Source organism: Mustelus asterias, chromosome 21 (assembly GCF_964213995.1).
Source record: "Mustelus asterias chromosome 21, sMusAst1.hap1.1, whole genome shotgun sequence".
NCBI lineage: Eukaryota > Metazoa > Chordata > Chondrichthyes > Carcharhiniformes > Triakidae > Mustelus > Mustelus asterias.
The window spans coordinates 19,813,377-19,830,938 of record NC_135821.1 but is presented as its reverse complement, the minus strand read 5'-3'; the positions used below and the strand labels follow the sequence as shown (position 1 = coordinate 19,830,938).

General features: G+C 48.8%; 1 protein-coding gene across 2 annotated transcripts in view; it reads left to right on the top strand.

The window, feature by feature from the left end:
- The window catches only part of LOC144509185 (GATOR2 complex protein WDR24-like), a 51,405-nt gene extending 34,180 nt beyond the window's left edge, over positions 1-17,225 (top strand). For both annotated transcript variants that reach the window (XM_078237625.1, XM_078237626.1), the window contains exons 5-9: positions 3,850-3,974; positions 5,090-5,188; positions 7,528-7,865; positions 10,344-10,528; positions 14,277-17,225. In XM_078237625.1, the coding sequence (XP_078093751.1) occupies positions 3,850-3,974; positions 5,090-5,188; positions 7,528-7,865; positions 10,344-10,528; positions 14,277-14,445 (916 nt within the window). In that variant the 3' untranslated portion in view covers positions 14,446-17,225. The remainder of the gene's footprint in view (positions 1-3,849; positions 3,975-5,089; positions 5,189-7,527; positions 7,866-10,343; positions 10,529-14,276) is intronic.
- The last annotated feature ends 337 nt before the right edge of the window (positions 17,226-17,562 follow it).

Below are 17,562 nucleotides of genomic sequence, written 5' to 3'. Positions count from 1 at the left end.
AAGCCTCCCATGTGGAACCCTGTCAAAGGCTTTGCTGAAATCCATAAAAACTACATCAATTGCGCTACCCTCATCTACACACCCGATCACCCTCTCGAAAAATTCAATTAGATTTGTTAGGCCGACCTCTCTCTGATAAAGCCATGCTGACTACCACTGATCAAACCTTGCCTCCCCTGAAAAGACCTTGAGTTTAGGAACATCAGTGGAAGTTTATAAATTTGACCAGGCATCACATTTCTGTCAGATTAGGAAAAGTCTTCTTCCAAATGGAACCAGAGAAATCATAGAATCCCTACAGTGCAGAAGGAGGCCATTCAGCCCATCGAGTCTGCAGCAACTCTCTGAAAGAGCATCCCACCCAGACGCCCGCCCTCCCACCTTATCCCCGTAACCCTGCACATTCCCCATGGCCAATCAACCTAACCCGCACATCTTTGGACTGTGGGAGGAAACCGGAGCACCCGGAGGAAACCCACGCAGACACAGGGAGAACGTGCAAACTCCACACAGACAGTGACCCAAGCCGGGAATCGAACCCAGGTCCCTGGCGCTGTGAGATAAGGTCTATGGGGAGTTTCTTGTAGATATCCAATGTTGAGGAGATGTTAAATCTTCTCTCCTGCTTGGTGTCAATCGCGACATTTCTCTTGTCAGCAGTTAGTGAATCATAGAATCCCTGCAGTGCAGAAGGAGGCCATTTGGCCCATCGAGCCTGCACCGACAGCAATCCCACCCATGCCCATCTCCGCATCCCCACCCTGCTAATCTCCCTAACACTAGGGGGCAATTTATCATGGCCAATCCACCTGAAATGTGTTTGAATCGAAGGGTCTGAATGTGGGACATTGAGCACTGCTCACTCTGCTCTGTTGATGTTGGACTCAGATGGCTTTGTGGTGGTAAGAGTAACTTCCAGGTCTTATGTCACCTGATACTGCTCAGTATCCTGAGATTTGGTTCCTTCTATTGGCGAACAAAGAACAAAGAAAATTACAGCACAGGAACAGGCTCTTCGGCCCTCCAAGCCTGCAGCAACCATGCTGCCCGACTGAACTAAAACCCCTTACTCTTCCGGGGACCATAACCCTCTATTCCCATCCTATTCATGTACTTGTCAAGACGCCCCTTAAAACTCACTATCATATCCGCTTCCACTACCTCCCCCGGCAGCGAGTTCCAGGCACCCACCACCCTCTGTGTAAAACAAATTGCCTCGTACATCTCCTTTAAACCTTGCCCCTCGCACCTTAAACCTATGCTCCCTAGTAATTGACTCTTCCACCCTGGGGAAAAGCTTCTGACTATCCATGCCCGTCATAATCTTGTAGACTTCTATCAGGTCGCCCCCTCAACCTCCGTCGTTCCAGTGAGAACAAACTAAGTTTCTCCAACCTCTCCTCATAGCTAATGCCCTCCATACGAGGCAACATCCTTAGGAGCCACGGCAAAGTTTGGAGAGCTGGGGCCTTCTCCCCCCGCATCCCGGGCCAATATTTATCCCACACGCAACATCAGTAAAGCAAATTATCCGGTCATTTATCGTGGTGCTGTTGTGGGATCATGCTGTGCACAAATTACTGCATTTCCTGCAATAACAGTAAGAAGTTTAACAACACCAGGTTAAAGTCCAACAGGTTTATTTGGTAGCAAAAGCCACACTGTCATATAAAACAGTGACGACATTTCATTGGCCGTACAGGGTTTTGGGCAAACCTAAGGTCACGAATGGGGCTATATCAATGCAATCTACATTCAGCAGACTGGATGGAATATTCTGCTTACTCTGAGTCTCCCTTCTGGGGTTAAGTCCAAGGAACAAGTAGCATGTCCGCCCCCATCTGAAAGGCAATATTTTCAGATTCTAGTTGTAAACTGAGCAAGGAAATTGCTGCTTCTCCCGGGCGTTTCTACGGCAACACAGCATCCGTTGCCATGGTGCCAGGTGAGATAATGACACCACCCCTAATACCCCACGGAGCGCAGTGACCTGAATTATGGGCAAAAGCTCCGGATTCGGAGCCAGTGGGTTAAAACTCACAGACACGTCTCACCCAGTGGCTGACAGGGGAATCTTACTCTGGGTCAGAAAGTTGCCTGTTCCAATTCTGTACCCGGACCTTAGAGAAGCTGAATTGAAAAAGGGAAACTCTTTTTTTTAACATAGCGAGTTGTGATCCGGAAGGTGCTACCCAAAAGGCTGGTGGAAGCAGATTCAACAGGAACCTGTAGGGGAATTGGATAAATACTAGAAGGGGAAAGATTTGTCGGGCTAGAATCTAGAAGCAGGGACAGACATGCTATAATTCTATAATCCAGACAGGGCAGTGTTGAGGGAGTGCCATTGCCGGTGGTATTATCGCTAGACTATTAATCCAGAAACTCTGGGGGACCCGGGTTCGAATCCCACCACGGCAGGTGGTGGAATTTGAATTCAATAAAAAAAATCTGGAATTAAGAATCTACTGATGACCATGAAACCCATTGTCGATTGTCGGAAAAACCCATCTGATTCACCAATGTCCTTTAGGGAAGGAAATCTGCCATCCTTACCCGGTCTGGCCTACATGTGACTCCAGAGCCACAGCAATGTGGTTGACTCTGAAATGGCCAAGCGAGACACTCAGTTCGAGGGTGGCTAGGGATGGCCAATAGATGCTGGCCCAGCCAGCGACACACATGTCCCACGGGAATAAAAGATCCTTTGGATAAAATGGTCCCATCTGCTTGTTCTGATGGTTCATGTGGATCCCACAGCCACAATTGAAGAGCGGGGAACTCCCCTAATGTCCTGGCCAACATTCCTCCCTCAACCCATCGCCAACACAATCTAATTTAATGTGAATAAAGAGGAGCCTGAGCCTCCGACCGGTTTGGACAATGAGCTCATCCAACTGATTTAATTTGATTTAATTTGATTTATTATTATCACATTATTAGTATACAGTGAAAAGTATTGTTTCTTGTGCGCTGTACAGACAAAGCATACCGTTCATAGAGAAGGAAAGGAGAGGGTGCAGAATGTAGTGTTACAGTCACAGCTAGGATGTAGAGAAAGATCAACTTAATGCGAGGTAGATCCATTCAAAAGTCTGATGGCAGCAGGGAAGAAGCTGTTTTTGAGTCGGTTGGTACGTGACCTCAGACTTTTGTATCTTTTTCCTGACGGAAGAAGGTGGAAGAGAGAATGTCCAGTGTGTGTGGGGTCCTTAATTATGCTGGCTGCTTTTCCGAGGCAGCAGGAAATGTAGACAGAGTCGATGGATGGGAGGCTAGTTTGCGTGATGGACTGAGCTTCATTCGCAACACTTTGTAGTTTCTTGTGGTCTTGGGCAGAGCAGGAGCCATACCAAGCTGTGATACAACCAGAAAGAATGCTTTCTATGGTGCATCTGTAAGAGTTGGTGAGAGTCGTAGCTGACATGCCAAATTTCCTTAGTCTTCTGAGAAAGTAGAGGCGCTCAGAGGCGTTGGTGGGCTTTCTTAACTATAGTGTCGGCATGAAGAGACCAGGACAGGTTGTTGGTGATCTGGACACCTAAAAACTTGACCATTTCTACTTTGTCCCTGTTGATGTAGACAGGGGCATGTTCTCCACTACACTTCCTGAAGTCGATGACAATCTCCTTTGTTTTATTGACATTGAGGGAGACATTATTGTTGCCGCACCAGTTCACCAGATTCTCTATCTCATTCCTGTACTCTGTCTCGTCATTGTTTGAGATCTGACCCACTGCACTGACCCAGTCCCCATTGAACTGTTGCTCTGGTTGGTGAAGGATTCGCTTGATCTTTTCTCTTCTCTTCCCCTCTTTCCTCCACCACCCTCTCCCCAATCCAACCCCACAGCTTTACTTTAAAAGATGGTACGACAGCATTGGGAAGTGAAGTTAAACTGGAGCGAGCCCGGATGGAGAACCGACAGGACAGTCTACCCCTGGACTCAACTGTCACCTTATTGCAGACGAATGAAGGTACCTTCCAAAATCCACAAACAGGACTGCCCCGGTAGACCCATCACCACAGCCTGTTCCTGCCCCTCGGAACTCATTTCTTCCGATCTCAACTCCATCCTCTCTCCCTCTGTCCAGTCTCTTTCCACCTACATTCCGCGGATGCCCTACGCCACTGAAACCATTTCCAGTTTCCCTGCTAAGTGCACTGGGTTACAGGGATAAGGTGTAGGGGGGGCGGGCGGGGGGTGGGGGCAGGGAGGTGGAACTGTGTAAGATGCTCTGTCAGAGTGTCAGTACAGACTCGATGGGCCAAATGGCCTCCTTCTGCACTTTAGGGATTCTGTGATTCTATGATCAGCCCTCCACTTGCATTTTCCACTGATATCCCAGTGTTGTAAGATTCTTTCCCAGAGCATCATTGTCAGGGCCAGTGTTTGTTGGCCATTCCGACCTGCCCTCGGTGCTGCTGTTGGTGTGATGAAGGTGCTCCTACAGTGCTTGGAGGAAGAGAGTTCCAGGATTTTCGCTCAGCGATAGGGATGGAAGAGTGGTATGGTAGAGGTCGTGGGTTTAGAAGGCGCTGTCTAATCGGCCTTGGGGAGTTGCTGCAGTGCATCTTGTAGCCAGTACACACGGCTGCCACTGTGCGACAGTCACAGAGGGAGTGAATGTTTAAGGTAGTGGTGGGGAGAGGCTGATTGAGAAGGCTGGGTAGTGAGGTTGGAGCCGCTCTCTCTAATCTGGTCACAGAATCCCTACAGTGCAGGAGGCCATTCAGCCCATCGAGCCTGCACCGACAACAACACCATCCAGACCCTATCCCTGTAACCCCATATATTTACCCTAGCTAACCCCCCCCTGACACATAAGGGGCAATTTAGCACGGCCAATCCACCTAACCCACACATCTTTGGAGTGTGGGAGGAAACCGGAGCACCCAGAGGAAACCCACGCAGACACGGGGAGAATGTGCAAACTCCACACAGACAGTGACCCAAGCCAGGAGTTGAACCCGGGTCCCTGGCGCTGTGAGGCAGCAGTGCTAACCACTGTGCTACCGTTGAATACTTGTAACATGTTATAAAGGATTGTTTATCCTGGTAACCTGACTCAGTGTTTCCACACCCTGACAGAAAATGAGGAGACAGAGGGCAGTGATGCTCCGGCAGATTATCTGTTCTGTGAAGGTGATGAAGACGATTTCTTCATCGTAGACCATGAGAATGCTCCAGGTGAGTGTGAGAGTCCATTTCTCCTGCTTTAGAACTCTCCGGAAAGATCGAAGGTCATTGCCCTAGAAACGCGAAGTCTGACAGGTGACCTGATCGAGTTTGACACATAGAGGAGGAGTTTGCCCAGGTCAGGGGGTGGGTCAGCTGGCACAGAGAGAGAGAGGGAGAGAGACCACAACCCGAGGTCACAAATATAAGATAGTCACTAATAACTCCGAGGGAGTGGCGAGAGAGTGGAACTTATCACCATGGAGATCGGTTGAAGTGAAGCATTGATGCATTTAATTGATTTGATTTAATTTGATTTATTATTATCACATTATTAGTATACAGTGAAAAGTATTGTTTCTTGTGCGCTATACAGACAAAGCATACTGTTCATAGAGAAGGAAAGGAGAGAGTGCAGAACATAGTGTTACAGTCATAGCTAGGGTGTAGAGAAAGATCAACTTAATGCAAGGTAGGTCCATTCAGAAGTCTGACACCAGCAGGGAAGAAGCTGTTATTGAGTCGGTTGGTACGTGATCTCAGACTTTTGTACCTTTTTCCCGACGGAAGAAGGTGGAAGAGAGAATGTCCGGGGTGCGTGGGGTCCTTAATTTTGCTGGCTGCTTTGCCGAGGCAGCGGGAAGTGTAGACAGAGTCAATGGATGGGAGGCTGGTTTGCGTGATGGATTGGGCTACATTCACGACCTTTTGTAGTTCCTTGCAGTTTTTTGGGCGGAGCAGGAGCCATACCAAGCTGTGATACAACCAGAAAGAATGCTTCAAAAGTTTTTAAGTCTATTTATTATTGTCACAAGTAGGCTTATGTTAATACTGCAATGAAGTTACTGTGAAAATCCCCCAGTCGCCACACTCCGGTGCCTGTTCAGGTACACTGAGAGAGAATTTAGCACGGCCAATGCACCTAACCAGCAGTGTTTTGGACTGTGGGAGGAAATCGGAGCACCCGGAGGAAACCCACGCAGACACGGGGAGAATGTGCAAACTCCACACAGACAATGACCCAAGCCGGGAATCGAACCCGGGTCCCTGGCACTGTGAGGCAGCAGTGCTAACCACTGCGCCACCCATAGAAATTAGGTAAAGTGCAGGAGGGAGAAAGGAACAGAACTTTATGTCGATAGAGTTTGATAAAGTATGATGGGTGAAGACTGGTGTGGAATCAGCACGGAATACTGCATAATGAGGGGTCATCCAGACTCGAATCATTGGCTCTATTCTCTCTCCACAGATGCTGTCAGACCTGCTGCGATTTTCCTGCATTTTTTTGTTCTGTTTTTGTACCAGCATGGAGCAGTTGGGATGAATGGCCTGTGCTGTCCACTCTATGTTGAGGACCAGGTTGACAGGAGAGGGGACTATGATTTGCCTCTGGAGTGGGAAAGGCAGGTGTCAGGTCAAGGTGTGGACAGCAGTCTATTGCTTTCTCTCCATAAGACTGAGCGAGAGAAGATCCTTCCTCCTCCCCTCATCCATGTTGCAGTTCCAGGGTATCACCAGCTACTCTAAGATGCCATCATTCCTATATTGACTTAGAGAGTGTGGCAGATAGGCCTTCTGACTGCTGGGGAAACCTAACAGCTCAGCCTGGTACTGACAGGGTCAGCGGATAACAGTGGGGCCTTTGCTATTCTGCCAGTGTGCAGGGTGTTCTGAAGCTCATTAAGACCCATTGTTGCTGATCTGGCTGTGTTTAGCTAATACCCGGTCACTGTGACTCAGTGTTCTGGCAGGCAGTGTCTGAGTTACCGAGATACAGGGGAGGCCACACCTGGAGTATTGTGTGCAGTTTTAGTCTCTTTATCTGAGGAAGGATGTTCTAGAGGGAGTGCAGCAAAGGCTGATTCCTGGGATGGCAGGACTGACGTATGAGGAGAGATTGAGTCCGTAAGGATTGTATTCGCTGGAGTTCAGAAGAGTGAAAGGGGATCTCATAGAAACCTATAAAATTCTAACAGGTCTAGACAGGGCAGATGCAGGAAGGATGTTCCCGATGGTGGGGGAGTCCAGAACCAGGGGCCACAGTCTGAGGAGTCAGGGTAGGCCACTTAGGGCAGAGATGAGGAGACATTTCTTCAGCCAGAGAGTGTTGAATGTGTGGAATTCATTACCACAGGAAGTAGTTAAGGCAAAAACATTGCATGTTTTCAAGAGGCAGTTAGATATAGCACTTGGGGTGAGGGGATCAGAGGATATGGGGGGAAGGCAGCATCAGGCTGTTGAGTTGGATGATCAACCATGATCATAATGAATAGCGGAGCAGGCTCGAAGGGCCGAATGGCCTCCTCCTGTTCCCTCGGGATTAACTGAAGTTGCTGCTTCCATTTCTCCAGGAGAGGACAATGAGTTCATTCTTCCGCAGGAGGGCTTCCCGCTGCGTCACGAAATCCTGGATCACCCCACCACCCTCGACCACTTCCAGGACAAGACGGACTCTCCCCACATCAGTGGCAACGAGGCAGACTCCGTCTCACTGACTCCGACCGAGGGCATTTCCCTGGTGTCGGTCTCACAGCCGCCCTTTGAGCATGGCTTTTCCACCGATTACTTCAATCCAATCGTCAGGGACATGATGTGCTTCTACGCTGAGCGGGGTGATGTGCAAATGGCCGTCTCGGTCCTAATCATCCTCGGAGACAGGATCAAGAAAGAGATCGATGATCAGACGCAGGTATGGCCCGACACCATCAGGGTGAATGGAGTGGTGACTCTTCCAATGACAACGCGCCTTTAACATAGACAAATGCATCCCAGGCACTATACAAAAGCAAAAATGTGACACCAGTCCAAAGGAGGTATAAGGGCGGGTATTTAAATCAAGAGTTAGATTTTGAGGAGGAACTTACAGACGGAGAGGGAGCTAGAGGGGGAGGTTTGGGGGAGGAGAGGGGGAGTTCCCAGAGCTTACGTTGCAGACTGCTAAATACCGGATAAAGCGGAGAAGCCCAAGAGGACAGACCTGGAGGGACACAGAATGCTGGGAGGGTGGATGGGTTGGAGGAAGTTACAGAGATTGAAAGCACAGATGAAAGGTTTAAAGTTACAGACTGGGAGCCAGTCAATCAGGGTAGGGGCAATGGGCGAATGGAACTTTACGAGGAGTTTGGGATGGTTTGAAGTTTCTGGAGGGTGGGACACCGCTTACTCTATCATCGCCTGTAGTTAATGAGCACTGGCAGACTTACCCCCCCTGTGTGAGTCCGAACCCAACCCTACCATCACAGCTGACACTCACAGGTTCAAAGCCTGACTCGGAACCACTATGGCAATGATCAGGATTGGGTTCTGGCTGCTTTCCCTCTTTCCTGGTTCTGGGAAGGTTGGTGTAAAGCCCTCATCAACAAATCAGCACAGGTCAGGCAGGGACCTGACTTGTCTACATGTGGTTTGTCCAGACGTGGTTTGTCTAGACGTGGCTTGTCTAGGCATTGCTTGCGTAGATGTGGCTTGTCTAGACCTGGCTTGTCTAGACCTGGCTTGTCTGGATGTGGCTTGTCTAGATGTCGCTTGTCCAGACGTGGCTTGTCTAGACGTGGCTTGTCTAGATGTGGCTTGTCTAGACATGGCTCAGCGTCATGCTAACGTCTCTGTGCCATGAATGAGGGCGACATTCCCCCACCCCATGGAGAACGGCTCCGACCTCCGTCACTCACCTAGTGGCTGCTCTCAGCACGATGGACAAGTTAATGGCAGCTTAATGCTGTATTCATCAGCAGGTTTGAGTCGAAGATATTGAAACTGATGCTGACAGGGTCGATGCCGAGAGGATGTTTCCCCTCCTGGGGTAATCTAGGATTGGGGGGGGGCACAGTTTCCAGATTAAAGGGTTTAGAGATGAGGGGGAGTTTCTTCTCTCAGAGGTTTGTTAGTCTTTGGAATTCTCTCCCCCAGAAAGCATTGGGGCTGGGACACGACAGATTTTTGATTGACGAGGTGTGGCACGGTGGCACAGTGGTTAGCACCGCTGTCTCACAGCGCCAGGGATCCGGGTTCAATTCCCGGCTTGGGTCACTGTCTGTGTGGAGTTTGCACGTTCTCCCCATGTCTACGTGGGTTTCCTCTGGGTGCTCCGGTTTCAAAGAACAAAAACAAAGAACAGTACAGCACAGCAACAGGCCCTTCGGCCCTCCAAGCCTGTGCCGATCATGATGCGCCTAAACTAAAACCGTATGCACTTACGGAGTCCGTATCCTCCCATTCCCATCCTATTCGTGTATTCGTCTCGATGCCTCTTAAATGCCGCTATCGTACCCACTCCCACCACCTCCCCGGGCAGCGCGTTCCAGACATTCACCACCCTCTGTGTAAAAAACTTGCCTCGCACATCTCCTCTAAACTTTTCCCCACGCACTTTAAACCTATGCCCCCTAGTACTTGACTTTTCTACCCTAGGAAAGAGTATCTGACTATCCACTCTGTCCGTGTCCCTCATAATCTTGTAAACCTCTATCAGGTCACCCCTCAACCTCCTTCGTTCCAGTGAGAACAAACCGAGTTTATCTAACCTCTCCTCATAGCTAATACCCTCCAGACCAGGCAACATCCTGATAAACCTCTTCTGTACCCTCTCCAAAGAATCCACATTCTTCTGGTGGTGTGGTGACCAGAATTATACACAATATTCCAAATGAGGTCTAACTAAGGTTCTGTACAGCTGCAGCATGACCTGCCAATTTCTATACTCAATGCCCCAACTGATGAAGGCAAGCATGCCGTATGCCTACTTGACTGCCTTTTCCTCCCACAGTCCAAAGATGTGTAGGTTTGGTGGATTAGCCATGGTAAATGTGTGGGGTTACGGGTATAGGGTGGGGGAGAGGGCGTGGGTAAGATACTCTGTCAGAGAGTCAGTGGGGACTCAATGGGCCAAATGGCCTCTTCTGCACTATAGGGATTCTATGATTCTACAAGGGAGTGGAGGATAATGGGGGAAGACGGGCAAGAAAGAGGAACTGAAACCACAACCACAAATGGCGGAGCAGGCTCGAGGGGCTGAATGGCCTATGCCTGCTCCTATAATTGAGTGATGGAACAGGTTTGTGGGGCTGAATGGCCTCGTTTTGTTTCTGGATTCTTGTGTCCAGTTTTTTTGTTGGGAGCTGTTTACATCGGTGTGAATTGTAACCCCTGTTGTCTGTAAACCCGTTAGGAACACTGGTACACATCCTACATCGACCTCCTCCAGCGCTTCCGACTTTGGAACGTGGCCAATGAAGTTATCAAGCTGAGTACTTGTCGATCCATCAACTGCCTGAACCAGGCCTCAACAACCCTGCACGTCAACTGTAACAACTGCAAACGGCCAATGAACACCCGAGGGTGGATGTGCGAGAGGCAAGTGGAATAGGTGGCGGGAAACCTGCCGTTGCAAACTTGTTGCATTGTGGGGCTGGAAAGGGGTGGGGCTGCAAACATAGAAACATAGAAACTAGAAGCAGGAGGAGGCCATTCGGCCCTTCAAGCCTGCTCCACCATTCATTATGATCATGGCTGATCATCGAATTCAATATCCTGATTCCCCCTTTCCCCCCCATATCCCTCGATCCCTTTAGCCCCAAGAGCTATATCTAATTTCTTCTTGAAATCACACAACGTTTTGGCCTCACCTACTTTCTGTGGGAGTGAATTCCACACATTCACCACCCTCTGGGTGAAGAAATTTCTCCTCACCTCGGTTCTAAAAGGTTTATCGCTTATCCTCAAACTATCACCCCTAGTTCTGGACTCCCCCACGATTGGGAACATTCTTTCTGAATCTACCCTGTCTAACCCTGTTAGAATTTTATAAGTTTCTATGAGATCCCCTCTCACTCTCCTAAACTCCAGTGAATATATTCCTAACCAACTTAGTCTCTCCTCATATGACAGACCTGCCCTCCCAGGAATCAGCCTGGTAATCCTTCGCTGTAACAAGGACATCCTTCCTCAGATAAGGACACCAAAACTGCACACAATACTCCAGGTGTGGCCTCACCAACGCCCTATACAATTGCAGAAAAACATCCCTATTCCTATACTCAAATCCTCTCGCTATGAAGGCCAACATACCATTTGCCGCCTTTACTGCCTGCTGTACCTGCGCGCTTACTTTCAGCGACTGATGCATGAGGACTCCAAGGTCTCATTGCGTATCCACCTTCCTCAATTTACACCCATTCAAATAATAATGCCTTCCTATTATTGCTACCAAAGTGGATAACCTCACATTTATCCACATTATACTGCATCTGCCATGCAGATGCCCACACACTCAGCCTGTCCAAATCACACTGAACCATCTCTGCATCCTCCTCACAGCTCACCCTCCCACCCAACTTTGTATCATCTGCAAATTTGGAGAGAAGAATTCAGTTCCCTCTTCCAAATCATTAATATATAATATGAACAGTTGGAGTCCCAGCACAGATCCCTATGGAACCCCACTGGTCACTGACTGCCAATCAGAAAAAGACCCATTTATGCCAACTCTTTGCTTCCTATCTGCTAACCAGCTTTCTATCCAACTCAAGACATTACCTGCAATCCCATGCTTTAACTTTACATAGTAGTCTGTTATGTGAGACTTTGTTGAAAGCCTTCTGAAAGTCTAAATAAACCACATTGACTGGTTCTCCTCGGTGGATCGAGTTACACCCTCAAGAAATTCCAATAGATTCATCAAGATTGTAAATCCATGCTGACTTTGTCTGATTATAACCACTGCCTTCCAAATGCTGAGTTATGAAATCCTTGATAATGGACTCTAACAACTTCCCCAGTACCAACGTGAGGCTCACTGGTCTATAGTTGCCTGTATTCTCTCTACCTCCCTTTTTTGAATAGACTCGTTTGGGTACTTGGGGCAAGGACTTGGGGAACAGTAGCCAAGAGTGAGATTATCCGAATGGGGAAGAAGTATTATTAAAAAGTAGTGTTGGGTCATCGAGTCGAATCCAGGTCCCTGGAGCTGTGAAGCAGCAGTGCTAACCACTGTGCTACCGTGCCGCCCCGAGTCATAGAGGTTTACAGCATGGAAACAGGCCCTTCGGCCCAACTTGTCTATGCCACCCAGCTTTTAACCACTAAGCCAGTCCCAATTGCCTGCATTTGGCCCATATCTCCCTATACCCATCTTGCCCATGTAACTGTCCAAATGCTTTTTGAAAGGCAAAATTGTACCCGCCTCTGGCAGCTCATTCCAGACACTCACCACCCTGTGTGTGAAAAAATTGCCCCTCTGGACCCTTTTGTATCTCTCCCCTTTCACCTTAAACCTATGCCCTCTAGTTTTAGACTCCCCTACCTTTGGCAAAAGATATTGACTATCTAGCTGATCTGTGCCCCTCATTATTTTATAGACCTCTATAAGATCACCCCTCAGCCTCCTACGCTCCAGAGAAAAAAGTCCCAGTCTATCCAACCTCTCCTTATGACTCAAAACATCAAGTCCCGGTAGGATCCTCGTAAATCTTTTCTGCACTCTTTCTAGTTTATAATAGGTTATAGAAAGTTTATAACTTTCTATAATAGGGTGACCAGAACGGTACACAGTATTCAGTAGTCAGAGGTGTCTTGTGGTGCAGTGGGTTAGTGTCCCTACTACTGGGCTTAAGTGGGGCGGCATGGTGGCACAGCGGTTAGCGCTGCTGCCTCACAGCGCCAGGGATCTGGGTTCAATTCCCGTCTTGGATCACCGTCTGTGTGGAGTTTGCACGTTCTCCCCGTATCTGCGGGGGTTTCCTCCGGGTGCTCCAGTTTCCTCCCACAATCCGAAAGACGTGCTGGTTAGGGTGCATTGACCCAAACTGGCACCGGAGTGTGGCGACTAGGGGAATTTCACAGTAACTTCATTGCAGTGTTAATGTAAGCCTTACTTGTGACTAATAAATAAACTTTAAAAAAAAGTCCCTCTTCAGGACTTGATGGCCATGGAAGGTGCGTTCTTAAGATGGTTAAGTAGATTAATTAACCACCTCTAAATCCTTCCAATGAGGGCTAGTGGTAAAAGTGGGAGAGTTTCCTGGTTGGCCACACTGTAGAAGGTAACAGCAAACCACTGCCAAGCAGATTCATGGGGCAATCCAATAGGAATCCATGGTCGCCAGCGCCCTCTTACGGCCTGGTCCCTGGAGGAGTGTTGAGCCATAGAGCACAAAAAGAGGCCATTCAGCCCATTGCGTTTGTGCCGATTCTTTGTAAAAGCTACTCATTTCACCCCCTCCCCAGTGCCCTGTAACAGTTTGCGTTTCAAGTATTGACCCAATTAGGATGTGTTGTGGTGCTGTCCCGGCCTCTGAACCAGAAGCTTCGGGTTTGAGCCCAACCCCAAGACTTGCTGGTCAAAGAAGGTACATTTATTACACGGTCAAACAGGTTATCAGCTTATAAATCCACCCAGTGGCAGGCAAGGAAAGTGACTCCTGCCCAGATAAGATTTGATGTTAAATAGTGGCCCTCAACACTTTGACTCCTATAGCTGAACCTTCTACGTTTATCCATCCAATTCTGTTTTGAAAGTTACAATTGAATCTGTTTCCATCGCCTCTTCAGGTACTGCACTCCAGAACATCAGAACTCGCTGCGTAAAAAATATTCTTACCTGGTTTCGCCAATGTCTTTAAACCTCTAGTCTCGGGTCATCTAATCTGTTGTCGGAAAGCTCCCCCTCCATCTATTCTGATCAACACCTCAAAATTACGAGCGGCACGGTGGCACAGTGGTTAGCACTGCTGCCTCACAGCACCAGGGACACGGGTTCGATTCCAGCCTCGGGTCACTGTCTGTGCGGAGTCTGCACATTCTCCCTGTGTCTGCATGGGTTTCCTCTGAGTGCTCCGGTTTCCTCCCACAGTACAAGGATGTGTAGGTTAGGTTGATTGGCCATGATAAATTGATCCTAGTGTCAGGGGAATTGAGGTAAATATGTGGGGTTATGGGAATGTGGTCGGTGCAGACTCAATGGGCCGAATGGCCTCCTTCGGCACGGTAGAGATTCTACGATTCATTCTATTCTATGAAAATAATATTAGGGAGGAGTCTGTGGGACTGGTGGCCTCCTGATATTAAGTACGTGTTGTTTACGATGTGTTCTGATTGTTGCTAGGTGTCGGCGTGGAGCCAGTACGTGTGCCATTTGCCATCACGCGGTGAAGGGGCTGTTTGTCTGGTGCCAGGGCTGCACTCACGGAGGACACCTCCAACACGTCATGGACTGGTTTCAGTTGCACACCCAGTGCCCCACAGGATGTGGACATCTCTGTGAATATACGTAGCTGCCCTGCCAAACACCAGGGAGCCTCCGGACGATGACACATGGTGGGCGAGGAAGAACGGAGATTCGGAATGGAAGGAATTCAGTTACACAGGGGCAACCCACCCACCCACCCCCCCACCCGCCCACCCACCCACCCACCCACCCCCCCACCCCCCCAAGCAAGATTTACTCTGAATGGAAAGAGGCTGGAGTGGGGTTCACTGGGGTGTTGGTCGGGGGCATTTGGCTGGTAGGATGAGGCACCTGGCAGCAGGCACTGTGCGCACACGCAATATGGATGGATTTCAGACACTGTGCACCTATTGTACATACAAAGGACACGCTTTACAGGAAGAACTGTGGCTTTTAATGGTTACGGGGAGAGAATAATTGCCATTCACCTCCCCCATGCACCCCACCCCAACCCCCACCATCGTCATTGCTACATAATCCAAGGATAGAATCCCTACAGTGCAGAAGGAGGCCATTTGGCCCATCAAGTCTGCACCTACTCTCCAACAGAGAGTACCACAGGGTCTCAAGCTGGCACTGCTGCTTTGGGCAGGATTATAGCATAGAGGGGTCTCCATCGATTGGGTAGTCACATTGGCAGAAGCAGTCTCAACTTCCAGCACTTCAGCCTGGAAGGAAAGTGGTCGAGTTCCCTAGTTTAGCTGGGGTGAATGCGTGGGATTTTGGTCGGTGCAGACTCGATGGGCCAAATGGCCTCCTTCTGCATTGTAGGGATTCTATAATTCCAGGCCGGTGGGTAAAGGCAAACTCAAGCTGCCCGGGGATATTTTACTTCTGGTGAAGTAAAGGTGGGGGAGGTGGCATTGCAGCCGTGGACTGGGTGTGGGGGTAACGACAGTGAGATTAAAGAAAACCAAAGTTACTCTTGTGGCAAAGAGTGGTTTCAGCAGATTGCAAACACACTGCCTGGCTGGCTGGGGTTTTAGATTCCCTCCCCAATCTCAGTTCTGTGCTAACTACTTCCCTGCTCCTCTGTGGAGTGGGGAAGAGCGTCAGAGATGCAATTCTTCATTGACCACTGACCTGTCTGCTGCAGAGCAACCATAAGACCATAGGACAAAGGAGCAGAATTAGGCCAATGACTAACAATCACTGTCACTGACCTGGCCTCCACAGCCTTCTGCGGCAAAGAGTTCCACAGATTCACCACTCTCTGGCTGAAGAAATTCCTCCTCATCTCTGTTTTAAAGGATCGTCCCTTTAGCCTGAGGTTGCGCCCTCTGGTTCTAGTTTTTCCTACTAGTGGAAACATCCTCTCCACGTCCACTCTATCCAGGCCTCGCCGTATCCTGTAAGTTTCAATAAGATCCCCCCCCTCATCCTTCTAAACTCCAACGAGTACAGACCCAGGATAAAAGCAAATTACTGCGGATGCTGGAATCTGAAACCAAAAGAGAAAATGCTGGAAAATCTCAGCGGGTCTGGCAGCATCTGTAAGGAGAGAAAAGAGCTGACGTTTCGAGTCCAGACGACCCTTTGTCAAAGCTTTGGGCAGCTCTTTTCTCTCCTTACAGATGCTGCCAGACCTGCTGAGATTTTCCAGCATTTTCTCTTTTGAGTACAGACCCAGAGTCCTCAACTGGTCCTCATACTCAGTGTGGAATGTTAAAGCCCTGGGAACACACGGTCAATCCCATTAGTTAGAGTTTATCTGTGGCTAGAACAGGGAAGAGGAGGAGCGCTTGAAGAAACAGCATTAATTCCTTCCCCTTCCTCACATGGCAGTGCTGCACTGATGGAGGAAATAAATGTCCAATCTTTCCTCCGGGTGCTCCGGTTTCCTCCCACAGTCCAAAGATGTGCGGGTTAGGTTGATTGGCCATGCTAAAAATTGCCCCTTAGTGTCCTGAGATGCGTAGGTTAGAGGGATTAGCGGGTAAAATATGTAGGGATATGGGGGTAGGGCCTGGGTGGGATTGTGGTCGGTGCAGACTCGATGGGCCGAATGGCCTCTTTCTGTACTGTAGGGATTCTATGATTTCTATGAAAAGGCACAGAGTAAGCAGGCGAATTGTCCTGGATTCTGTCAAACTTGTTGAATGTTGTTGGAGCGCCGTTCATTCAGGCAAGTGGAGAATATTCCATCAGACTCTCGACGTGTAGTTAGTGACAGGCTGGTTGGTGCGGTGAGTTACTCCACTCTAAACCGGCACATCTAATAAAGTCTATTTATTAGTGTCACAAGTAGGCTTACATTAACACTGCAATGAAGTTACTGTGAAAATCCCCCTAGTCGCCACACTTCTGTTTGGGTACACTGAGGGAGAATTTAGCACGGCCAACGCACGTCTTTCAGACTGTGGGAGGAAACTGGAGCACCCGGAGGAAACCTATGCAGACACGGGGAGAACATGCAGACTCCGCACAGACAGTGGCCCAAGCCAGGAATCGAACCCGGGTCCCTGATGTTGCCTAATGTTATCATGGACAAGAGCGGCCAGAACAAAAAAAAACTGACCCAGGCATCAGCAGATCAATGCAGAAAACTTGTGGGCAGCGGGGGGGAGGGGGGGTTTGGTTTAAGCTCAGGTTGGTTTTTTTCTCATTATTTCTTCTGTTGCTTAGCAAAGCCTCTGCCTCCACTGCTGCAATTCAGAGAATTAACAAATAGCTCATTCGCTAAATTAACACAAACCTCACTGGCACTTGGGTTAAAGCCCAGAAGGAGAACCCAGCCGTGGAAAGATCTTTAATACCTGTAATATTTTAACGAATGCTGAGTTTTAATTTAAAAGGGAGCTTGTAAACTCCAGGCGTTGGATTGTGGGTGTGGAATGGTGTTTTCTGCTCCCTATTTACTATAATCGTTATTTATTCAGTTTGAACACAAGCACACATTTACTCACCTTGATTTTTCAGAGGAAATGTCAATCCATCATCCAGAATCATTGAAGCTTACACTCGCACTGCAGTCATACCCGAGACAATCCAGAAGGTGATATACCTCGGCAAAAGGATTCAGTGCAAGTTAACATGGAGAAAACTATGACCGCAAGGATTCATTGGGAAATTCAACAGTTTCTGTGTTCGTTCAATCCTTGCCCATTTCCCTCCCCTTTCCCTCTCTTCGATTTTGGATTCTGGTACCTCTGCCAAGTACGCT